Genomic DNA, 12,068 nt, shown 5'->3' on the forward strand with positions numbered 1-12,068 from the left:
AGGCCTCGAGAAGCCCGGACTGGTTCAGGGGTCTCTCTGCTGTGCGCTGACCCTGGGGTGGCAGCTCAGAGCCCTTTGTCTGCATGTTTTTGCGGTGATGTTTGCCTCCTTTGCCCTGGGGTGGTGCCTGCAAGGATGTTCTGCTCACGAATGCCCACTGGATGGTTTCTTCCTGTCTATAATTCATATGACATAAGGGTAATTCACAGAATTGTGATTGGATTTTGTACATGATTTTGATCCTGCTTTTCTTCACTTGGCATTAAGCCAGTTGACTCACACAACTCACATGGCTGGGAACGAGAATGCGCCTTTCTCTTTGGATCTTCCCTGCGTTTGGGTGGCAGCTTGCGGGTGGACAGACCTCGGGGGTGGGCCGCCTTGACCTGTGTCCTGCCAGTGGGGACCCCTGCTCCCTGAACACACTACCTGCCCAGCTCACCTCTGCCCTGTGGCCTGGCTGGTGCCTGCAGCATGAAGACTCACGGAGGCCCCGTTTAAGCTTGATTATAATGAGGCTTTCTGTGGATTTTTCTTTTTAAGCTACCAAGCAAGTGCAGAGAAAACCACCCCCTGCGGGGGCAAAATCCGAGCGAGGTAATTCGGGGGCTGCTTCGCCCAGCGGGGCACTCGCTGTGCGTGTGTGGCTGTTTGTTGGCCTAGGTTTGAGAGCAGAGACGACCTGCTTCTGAGGTGTGGGTTTCACACATTGAACCTGAACGCAGAACCGTTCGAATTCCTGCTCCTCTTTCTGTGGCTCATGCAGATGCATCTGTCTGATGGACCTTTCGATTCCCGCGTGTTCTCATGAACCTCAGCCGAGACTCTGGGGGCAGGAAGCATGAGTCTCCAGCTGTTTGTGGGTGCTGGAGGCTCGGCCCAAGGTGGAGGTGTGAAATTCCCGCTGACATTTATTAAACGCACACCCTGTGAGCACTCACCCCTGCACCGGACACTTGCCCTGGTGCTACATCCAGCCTTTAAATCAGCCCCATGGGCTGTGGCCGCTCTCCCCACTTTCCAGATGAGGACACAGGCTTAGGAGGTTGAATGGCTTGCCCAAGGTCAGTCTGCAATTAAGTGGCGCAGAAAGGACTTGTAGCCACCCCCAAGTCCAGTGGTCAGCCTGTGTGCCTGGAGGCAGAAGCAGGGGGACGGGGGGCTGAGCCTGGCGCGGAGGCCCCATCTGTTGCTTCCCGATGTGGAAAAAGCAGAAAAGCTTCGTTTGTTCTGTTGCCCCAGAGCTTGACGACCTTAGGAACGTCCAACAGACATGGAAATTCAAACTCTAAAAATGGCGGGGCTTCTTCTGCCTCTTGACTAGAGAAGTCGCTTTTTCACTGCTGCCCAGGGCTTCCAGGCAAGAGCCACCTTCTCCAGGGTGGGGCCTGCAGGTCCTGGTTTGGTATAGATGGTTCCTGGGGCAGGGACCAGGGTATCTGGGAAGCTTGGAGGTACCAATAGAGCTCAGTCACCCTCAGAGCCGAGGGGAGCCGGGCCCTCACCCAGGCACAGCATCCAGCCCCATGGCTCTGAGACTCAGGTGTGCTCAAGAATCCCCAGGGAACTTGGGAGGAACCAGCAGGACAGGCCCCAGCCCAGGGGGTTCTGTCATTCCAGGTCTGGACGGGCCCGGGAATCTGCATCTTACAGGTCCCACGCCTGACCCAAGGCTCTGGAGATGCTGACGCAGGGGTCCCTGGGCCACACTTGGAGAAACACTGCTTCATGGGGCTCATGGAATAGTAACTGGAGTGTGCGGGGGTCTGGGAAGTGCAGGACGGAAGCAGGCTGGGGAGCCAGGACTGAGTCCGTTGGGGAAAGAGCAGCCCCAGCAGCCTTCCTGGCAGTTGGGAAAGGTGCTCGGACAGCCATACATCGGCGTAGGGGGAAGGGAGTTCTTGGAGAGCACAGGACAGGGCGGCACAAGGGGGCATGGCTCATCTGGAGAGCTAGGGACGGGTGCACACAGAGCAGGCATCCCGTTCTGGAGCCCACATGCCACAGAGAGGTTGGGGAGGCTGTGCAGGGGCCTGCGGGGAAAGGGGCCTGGAACTTCCTGAAGAGCTTAAAATTCACCCAGTGAGTAAAGGGTCTAATAGATCCAGACAAGGGTGGCCCCTGGTCCTGTCACCGTGTCACCCTTATTCAGGGAAAAACCACATAGGATGGCACTAGAGTCTTTCAGAGCACATCCATGCGCATCCGTGCCTGGCCTCCCTCCCTGCGGGCACTGTCGTTATTCCCACGTTCCAGTTGAGGCCCGTAAGCTCTGAGAGGGAAGGTGACTTGTCTGAGACCACACAGCTAGCTGGACCTAGTCTCTTGACCCTGGGGCCGTGGGGCAGAGTTGTCCCCTCGAGAAAGGGTACCAGGTGGTCCTTGGTGACCGCTCTGTTTCCTCCCTGGGAAACAGGGAGTCTCTGTCCCTACGTGACCAGGCCTGGAAGAAAAGACATGTCTCTAGAAATGAGGTCAAGGGCAGCCTCCTGCTGGTTTAGCGGAGCCTCCGACCTGGTTCCCGCCTGCCTCACCAGCCCTGCGTCTGGGAGTGGGCCTTCGGGACAGGCAGCCCCTGGGACCTTTTCTGGCTCCCACCCACCCCAAGCACTGGCCTCACTGCCTCCTGTCTCTGCAGGTGAATCTGGGAAATCTGGGGATCGCAGTGGCTACAGCAGCCCTGGCTCCCCGGGCACTCCTGGCAGCCGCTCCCGCACCCCGTCACTGCCAACTCCGCCCACTCGGGAGCCCAAGAAGGTGGCGGTGGTCCGCACCCCACCCAAGTCGCCGTCTTCAGCCAAGAGCCGCCTGCAGACCGCCCCCGTCCCCATGCCAGACCTGAAGAATGTCAGATCCAAGATCGGCTCCACCGAAAACCTGAAGCACCAGCCAGGAGGCGGGAAGGTAAGGGCGCACGGGCGGGGACTGGCCCCAGGACGCCAGGAGAAGGAGTGTGGGTCCCCCCACCCCTGAGGCAGAGGTGGGAGAGTGACCCTGCCCCCACGCCTCCCCTCTCACCCTGGTCCCTCCCGGATCTCTTCAAGGAAAGGCAGCTCTGGTTCAGTTCTGTGTTGGGGTCACTACCACGCGGTGAGTGCCCTGCTCAGGGGAGAGAAAGTACTGGTTCTTTCCTTCCCTGTTTGAGCCCCTGCTGAACAGGCAGTCCCTGAGATTATGAGGTTGGCTGTATGACCTGGGGGCACCCGCAGGGGTTCCCCAACCTGTCTTGTGTTTAGAAACGACCAATCTGTAGGTGAGTGTCTCTGGCGTTCGTTGGACACCAAACCTAACCTCTATGTTAGGTTACTCTAAAATCCTCAGTTCTGGGGGAATTTGGGGTACCCTTCTGAACAACTGGTTCTTTGGGGCAAGTGGGCGCTCATGAGATCTTTGGGTTTCCTAAAGGTGGAGAAATGTGAGCTTCCAAAGGCCTGAAGTGGTGGGAGGTGGGGACTGACCTGGACCCCCTCCTCCTCCTCTCGTCCCCTGTCCCCCGTTGTATGAGTTTCCCAAGGCTGACATACAAAAGACCACAGACCGGGCAGCTTATATAACAGAAATGTGTTTCCTCACTGTTCTGGAGGCCAGAAGTCCAAGATCAAGGTATCAGCAGGGCTGTTTTTTTTGAGGTCCCTCTGCTTGGCGTGTAGATGGCGGCCTTCTTGTGTCCTATTGTGGTCTTTTCTCTGGGTGCCTCTCTGTCCCAGTCTCTCCTTCCTAGAAGGACACCTGTTATACTGGATGGAGGCCCAATTCTTGAAAGACCCTATCTCCAAATATGGTCCCATTCCGAGGCACAGGGAGTTAATACATCAGCATATGAATTTTGGGGGACACAGTGCAGCCCCTAACAGCCTACCCCCCCAGTACCAGGGGGTGGGGTGGAGAAGGGAGAAGAGGTGGCTTGTATGGAGTACAGAGGACCAAGGCTCTGTTGTTAGGGGCACAGATGTGTTGGGCCTCCCCAGCTTGGGCCGTTTGGGGGGCCGTGAACCTCCTGCTGTGCTGGGAGGATGTTACAGCACCCAGAGCCAGCATTTCCCTTTAATCAGTCAGAACCACTCGTCTCCGCCCACAGCGGGGGACCTTGGCACTATTGATGTCACTCTTGGCAGGAGCCTGGGTCTCCATGAAGGGAGGGCGTCTCAGGGCTTTCTGTCCACGTTGGTGCCTTAACCGAAACTCTGTGCTTTGCTCCCCGCGGAGCCTCAGGGCCTCCCCCTGGCCTTTCCCATCCTTGGGGCCTGAAGAGTCCTGCCCAGTTGGGAGGTCTGGGTGCCTCCCAGGGTAGAGCCCTGGGGCTCACGGCCACTGGTCTGTGGTCCACAGGGTTGGCTCTGGGCCCTTGTTTATTTTTCTGTGGTGTTTGCCTGGCTGCTCCTTGTAAAGATCCTGTGTCCTTCCAGAAGGGGCTCTGGGGCCGCTGGGGTGTTGGCTGAAAGTTGACCCCTCTGCAGAGCTTTGTGGGCAGAGGGTTGCCAAGGTGGTGGGATGTTCCCCCCGGCGTCCGCACACCTCCCTCAGCGCCGTGAGCGTCCCGTGTGTGCCCTGTTTTCATAGCATAGCGGGACCATTTGCCCCTCGTGTGGAAAAAAGGCAAACAAAACCCCACCAAGCCAGCTCTACACCTACAAGACGGTTGTGGGACTGTGACCAGTGTCTCAGGACAAGTCATGACTGCAAGAGGCACACTCCCCATCAGCATCCCCAGCCTGTGGGCTGTCACATACCGGCAAACACCCACCTCTTCCTTCTGGCCCCGGCCGCACCCCCCGGCCGCCCTGAGTTCCTCCGAGGTTAGCTCGGAAAGTGTGGGCACACCTGGCCCATCCAGCAGTTCTCCAGAGACCCCAGTGCCGGGGCTGAACATTTCCCACTGAGGACCCTTCTGGGGCCAGGACCTGCCCCTCACACCCAGGGCTGCCCTGTCTGTGGGGGAGCAGGAGTCCGGTGGATGGGGGCCAGTGACCTGAGGCTCCGAGTGGCCCACTCCCCCCGCTCCCATGACCTTACCATGCTGGTTGTGGAGCTATGTCCTCATTTACTGAAGGATTAAAGGGGAGAGGGCGACTTTATTTGAGACTATGTATGAGAAGAGGCAGGGAAGCGGCCAAGGGAGGAGTAAGTTTCCCTTAAATCCCATGGAAAACCTAGAAAATTGTCGGAAACCTCAGCCATAACAAAGAGGAACACTAATCTCCAGGGAAAAAGAAGAGCCAAGAAACAGGAAAGAAGGCACGTGGGATCCGTGGAGAAGGCCTTCAGAATGCCTGGACTAAAGGCTTCCTGAGGCCTCCTTGAGACTGCTGGGGCCCCATGGCCTCCCGTAGGGCCCGACAGACTGTAAGTGCTCAGTCGGTGCTTATCTCAGCTGCAAAAGGGACGGCGCTGTGAGTCTGAAGAATACCACGACCCCTTGAATAGCAGGTCCCACTGAAGAAGGAGAAGCAAGAGTGTCCAGTTTGAAAAACCTACAGAGACTGAAGACACAGAGGATCAATGTAAATCAGTGGCCGGGAAAAAAGTGTAAAACATCTGTGTTCTGCTTTGTACTTTGTTTTCATGATGTGCTACTATGAGCAGGTATTGCTTGAAGATTCCAGAACGGAATTATTTTTAAAGGAAAATGCAGATAGTCACTTGGCCACTTGGCCAGAACCAGCTGAATCCACCAAAGGTTGGGGGAGAAAGCAAGGCAGGCCAGCATGTGGACACGTATGCCTGTTCCGGGGGACAGCGGCTCTCCTACCTGACGGCAAGAGAATCACCTGGGGGGGGGGGGGGGGGGAGATTCTTTTAAAAATCCTAGTGCCAGAACCTTCCCCAGGCCCATTAGAATCTTCCAGGGAGCCTCCCAAGGTGTTCTCAATGTGCAGTCCCCGCTGAGACCCAGATTCTCACCTGCTGACTCTGGCCTCGACCCCAGTAGGGTCTCCTGTGCACCCTGGATCTGAGGACTGATTTTCCTCTTTCAGGCTTGACCCTGTCCGTTCTCAGATCCCATGCACCTGCCTCCTCCTCAGTCAGCTTATTCCCAGCCCAGGCCCAGCCCCTGTGTCCTGCAGCCCGGCTCTGACTTTGTCCCAGCCCTATTCTTGGGTGGGGAGGTGTTCATACAAGAAGAACCAGCATTACAAACACATTTAAAAAAATAAACTACCCACTGCAGGTGTAAGTGACATGAAATTGACATCCTTTCATCCCACAGCAGCTGCAAATCAATACAGTCCCTTTGGACATAATGAAGGAATGTCCATAGTTTTCACAACTTCATTCTGCCAAACCAGTGATCTGTCAAAGGGTCTCTTGTCTCCTTCCTCTCAACTCAGCTGAAGGTCACCTCGAGATCTTTGGGTCCCCTCACACAGAACAAGAGAAGTGTTTTGTACTCTAAAATTGGGGAAAGGAAGAAAATCCAACTCAGAAAAAACTTTAAGCACAGAAGTGTGCATTGAGCTTTATTTAGAATTGCAAAGCAAAACAATTTAAAGGCCTGACAATAGAGAGGTAATTAATGGTGATGCCATACTATAAAATATTATGTAGCCACTAAAAATATCTTAAAAATTTTTATAAATATAAACATTTATAAATGTTATACTATGAAGTTAAAAATAATAGTGTAGGGGAGCGTCTGGGTGGCTAAGTCTGTTAAGCATCTGTCTTCGGCTTAGGTCATGATCCCAGCGTCCTGGGATCGAGTCCCACATCGGGCTCCTTGCTCGGCGAGGAATCTGCTTCTCCTTCTGCCCCTCCCCCTACTCATGTTCTCTCTCTCTCTCTCTCAAATAAATAGAAAAAATGTAAAAAAAATAATAGTGTAGGAATATTCAGGTTTTGCCTACTGTTGATATAAAAAGTTTGCAGAGAAAATGAAACTATGACAAAATGCCAATAATGACTCAGAGATTGTGTGTTTTTCCCTTTCCTCCCAAATTTTCTACAGTGAAAACATTTCTAATCAGAAAAACATGGATAGGAATACGTTGTAACTGGAAGTGTTACAGTAGATGATAGTAAAGCAAAAAAGAAAAATAGAAGGACATAGAAAGTCCAAGTAATTGAGAAGGGAAATTTTTTTTTTTTTAGATTTTATTTATTTATTTGACAGAGAGAGAGAGACAGCGAGAGCAGGAACACAAGCAGGGGGAGTGGGAGAGGGAGAAGCAGGCATCCTGCCGAGCAGGGAGCCCGATGTGGGGCTCGATCCCAGGAACCTGGGATCATGACCTGAGCCGAAGGCAGACGCTTAACGACTGAGCCACCCAGGTGCCCGAGAAGGGAAATTTTTAAACACCAGGAATTAAACTGTATGACGGAGGATTTATCAGATGCTATGCCAATAATCCATATAGTCTGTAAAAAAAAAAAAGACCTATAAATACAGGGAAACATTGCACTTGTCTATTACCTCAGTGTCCTGCCCCAGAACCTGATTGTGTACATATCACCTACATTACCACAAGTACTTGGGAATTAAAAAATTGTCCTGTGTCACGTACTCTTCAGTTTGGAAGTGAAGAATGCCTTTTCCGCGTGCATTGGTAACAAACACCATATGTCATGTGGAGCTTCCCCTAAATTGTACTTCGAAGGAATTCATCATTTTAAATGCTTTTGTTATTTAAAAAAATTAAATGGCTGCAGCAGAGCAATTATGTTTTTCTGGAGGGAAAAAAGAATGCAAAAAATAAGAATGCAGATGCAAAGGTAAGAGCAGAAATAAATTCGAAAACACAACCAGTACAATAGGACAGAGAATAGCACCGAAAGCTGGTTCCTTCCTCCCGTCCTTTGTTCATTCCTCCGACAGTCCTGGGTCCCCTCTGAGCGCCAAGCTCTGTGCGGAGAGTTCCTGCCCCCGAGGCCTAGAGAAAAGGGGGCAAGAGGACAGGTTGGCCAGGGAAGGAGATGCAGCAGAGAGCCGCCCTCACCAGGGCAGGGTCCCCCACACTGAAGGTCCCCCCCACACAGTCACCTGTGTTACCGACTGTCACCCACAATGCGAAGTGTCACCCACAAGTCAGAGAAGACAGGACAGACCCTTTTGGGGACCATCATCTGGTCTCTGAAAGGACAGTCCCCTGCACAGAGTGCTAGCTTCACAGGCTGAAAGAGGACAGAGGGAAACCGCACCCTGGAAACGTTCAAAGCAAAAGCAAAATTAAGCTAGAACTGGCATCAGCTGGGGCGGCCAGTTTAGGGTTTAGGGTTTAGGCTGGAGTTGTGTTCGTTTACACCAGAGCCCAGGGGAGTTGCCAGCGATGGAGGGAGGTCCCCGCCGGGTCAGTGGTGAACCAGCAGGGCCTTTGCCCTGACAGGACAGGAGAGAATGGAGAAGGAGGAGGGTGGTGGAGGGCATTGCCCACAGGGACCCTCAGGCCGCATGGTCCCTGCGTTGTGGGGACTGAGCTTGGGAAGATCAGAGTTGAAAGGCAGGGCGGGTGAGGGCTCCGTGAGGTTAATGCAACCCCACTGAGAGCCCTCAGTATCCCTCTTTGTGCTCAGTGCAGAGCACAGAGGGAAGAACAGGGGTCCCAGGGACCATCCAGAGTTGGAGAGAGATGGAGCTCACTTGGGGCCAAGGCCGCCTGGTCAGAACTGGGGTGGTGCCTGTGGCTCTGAGGATGTCCAGACCAGTCGTGCGATGCGAGGGCCCCAGGCAGGACAGAAACCAACCAAGAGCCAAAGGATCCCCCCACCCCTCCCCCGCCCATCCTCCGGAGCCTGGGGCTGCAATATTCCAGGTGGCCACTAGATGGCAACAGAATGCTGCCTGTCTCCACGCTGGAGCACTGAAGACTGTATTTTTAAAATTCGTATTTAGTGACAGAGTCCCAGTTCTCGTTGTAAAAAGCACACAGAACATTTACGTGGAATAAGTTAAGTCAGCTTGTACCTGGTATAGTCTGCCTCTCCTGGATCAGGGCCAGGGACTCAGCCGAACCTGACCTGAGGTGCCAGACCCGGCAGAACCAGGTTGGGACCCTTCCCTGGGACAGCCCTGTAACTCCCAGGCCCTCTGGGCACCTCTCCCTGTGCACAGCATCTGTATCTCTGAACAATCTTGTGTAAATACCGTCATTTTAAAGATGCACCAGGTATGTCGACTCTAGTGGAGCCAAGCTGGGCCCAGCAAGCACCAGGCCATGCTGCAGACAGGCTTTGCCAGGGACGGCCGGTGGATGCTGGGCCAGCCTGGGAGCTCCTGGGGGGAGGACTGGGCCATCTGGAGTACCTTGAGACCCTGAGCCCACACCGAATCAGATCAAGGCCCGGGGAGCCTTTGGGACAGCTTCAGGTCCTCAAGGAAATAGACAAAACCAAAGTGGAGCTGTCCTCAGCCCCGCGCCACCCCAGCCTTTCCTCCTGGATCAAACCCTGACCGCAGGAATTTCTCCCTTGACTGTGAGTCCCCTGGATCAAAATTCGGAGCTCCAAAAACATTGTTCTTTCCTTTGGTGAGGATTTTCAGTGTCTGCTCAGAGCTAAGGCTCAACATCCTACATGTTACTCTAGCCGAGAAGTTAAGTTTCTGGATTCCAGTTTCAATGCCAACCCTTTCATCTCCCTTATGTAAATCTAACACTCTGTAAAGGGTGTTGACTTTATCTGACGACTAACAGTAATTCAGGTCTGCTTTGTAAATATCCTTATGCCTCTGCCAAATCCCACAAAAAAACTCGTTGCCTTTTGTGTGGGATTGGAACAAGAAAAAGCCACATAAAAAAAAGTCTACGTATATTGCAGATCTTGTTGTTGCCTAATGTCGCCAAATTCATTTGGTGAAGTTCTTAAAAGGGTTAGTTGAGAAAACCAGGTTATCTTCCTTGAAAAACTGGTAAGTTTTCTTTGTCAGATAAAGAGAGTCATGTAGCTCCTCATGTTTCCCGTTTTGCGTTGGCTTCCAGGAAGCTCGGAGTTCAGTGTAATGTGCAGTCTCATTGTCAGTCCTGATGACCTCTCCCTCTTTGACCATTATCCTTTTAATTTTGTTGCGTTAATATTTCGTGTGTTTGCGTGTGTGTGTTTTCTAATCTAGACTGCCGCAGTGTCTTTGTGAAAGCAGGCAAGTCAGCTTCTGGGACTTAACCAGTGGAAAGGGATGAGTAAAACATGATCCCCACAGAAGGAGTTCAGGTCTGACTCCTTAAAATCTGAGGATGGCATGAACTAATTCAGAGACATTGTGCCGAGGGGCAGCAGCGAGTCTTTGAGAAGCAGGGTGAGAGAGCCCGTCCCACTTGTTGCTCCCACTCCAGCCTGGGCTGAGACATGGCCACTGCATCTCCTCGCCACCAGAAGAGAATTTCCGCGTCCACCGAGAGAGTGTCCTTGAGGGCAGCTGGGGCAGAGCTCTGTTGTCACGTGGGGAGCCTGTAGTTATGTCCTGATGTGAGAAGGTCGCTGAACCTCTCAGGACCTCAGATGGCCTCCTCATCACGAAGTTACGGGCATGGCAGGTGAGGAAGATGATGTGGAATTAGATATTTACCCAACCTCTAAATGAGGAGTGGTTTTTACGTTTAAAAACCAGAGAAGAGGGGCGCCTGGGGGGCTCTGTCAGTTAAGCATCCGACTCTTGATTTCGGCTCAGGTCATGGTCTCAGGGTCATGAGATCGAGCCCCGCCTTGGGCTCCACATTGGGCATGGAGCCTGCTTCAGACTCTCTCTCTCCCTCTCTTAAAAATAAATAAATAAATAGATAAATAAATACCAGAGAAATGACAAAGGAAGAATCTGAGTCTATAAAGATATAAACATTCGTAGAAAAAAATAAATCTACCAGCAAAAAGGGGGCAAAGGGGCAACTTCGTAATAATAATAATAAAAAAAAATGCAGAATAAGCCAACAATGCAGTCCCATTTATTTTAGTCAAAGAAAGCAAACCAAGTCTTTAAAATGCCCGACGTTGGCAGCCATGTGGCAAAACGGACTTTCTCGATGGTGCTCACAGGGTAAATTAATCCGACCCTTTTAGAAAGCCACTTGGAGAGTCGTATTGAGAATTTTTAGAATATTTATAACTTTGACCCAGAAATTCTACTTCTGGGACTCTGCTGTGAAAATAATCTATAATATGGAAAGAACTTGCAAAAAGATGTTCGTGGTGAGACTGTTTCTGTTATTTAAAATAAGTATCTGATCACACAGATGTCACAAAATGGAATATGACATACTATTTAAAATAGTGCTTTTCGTGACTGTAGATAAGACAAATGCTTTGAAGGTGATGGTACTTGATAAAGCAAGATATAGAAGTGTATGTAAGTAATTACTACCCTTTATATGTACGTGATGGTAGTTTTATTTATAGATCTGTGACTTCAAGGGAACAGAACAAAAAGTGATTGTTGTGTTAGGGTGGTGGGAAAACTTTTGTTTTTTTGCTTTTTTAAACATATTTTTCAAAATCATAATGTTATGTTACTTTTCTAACGAGAAAAAAAATACATAGCTTTTTATTTTAAAGGAACAGAGAAGAGAATGAAAAAGGTGGGGCAGGTGTGTGCTTACCCAGTGTTTTGATCCAGACCAGTGAGATTAGGGGAAAAAATGGGGTGGGGTCCAAGAGAAGATTACTCTGTCTTTATTTTGTCAGGCTAAGGACATCTAAAAATGATAAACATGATCTGCTACCAATGTAATTTAATAACTAATAATTTAATAAAGGAAAGGCCGTTCTAACACGGGAAAGTGGGATGGACAGATTTTGCCATCATGTCCTCGTTTCCTCGTTTTGCGGAGAACCTGCGGCCCCCTTGAGGGCTGGCTCTGGCTCTGGGGTCAGAGTTTGGGACCCTTCTCCCCGCCACGAGCCAGGCCAGGGCTCTGGGACTCCAGCAACCACAGCTACCCTCACGGATCCCGAGTCTCCAGAGCAGGGGCCCCCGCCTGCCGTTCACAGAGGCCACAACGGAGGGGTTGGTGCCGTTTCCCGAATTTCAGAGAGCAGTGCTGGTTCTTACTGGGGAACTCCAGCTCTCCAGCTGGTGGCTGTTCTCAGTGAGGAACAGGAACACTGTTTCCAAGCAGGGAGCTCCTGCGGGGAGAGACCCCGGGGAT

General features: G+C 51.8%; 1 protein-coding gene across 9 annotated transcripts in view; it reads left to right on the top strand.

Annotated features, from left to right (window-relative positions):
- The window catches only part of MAPT (microtubule associated protein tau), a 94,468-nt gene that overhangs the window by 72,418 nt on the left and 9,982 nt on the right, over positions 1–12,068 (top strand). For all 9 annotated transcript variants that reach the window (XM_032429427.1, XM_032429424.1, XM_032429418.1 and 6 more), the window contains one exon: positions 2,639–2,904. In XM_032429427.1, coding sequence (XP_032285318.1) covers positions 2,639–2,904 — 266 coding nt within the window. The remainder of the gene's footprint in view (positions 1–2,638; positions 2,905–12,068) is intronic.

This window comes from Phoca vitulina, unplaced genomic scaffold (assembly GCF_004348235.1).
Source record: "Phoca vitulina isolate PV1807 unplaced genomic scaffold, GSC_HSeal_1.0 scaffold41, whole genome shotgun sequence".
NCBI classification, from domain to species: domain Eukaryota; kingdom Metazoa; phylum Chordata; class Mammalia; order Carnivora; family Phocidae; genus Phoca; species Phoca vitulina.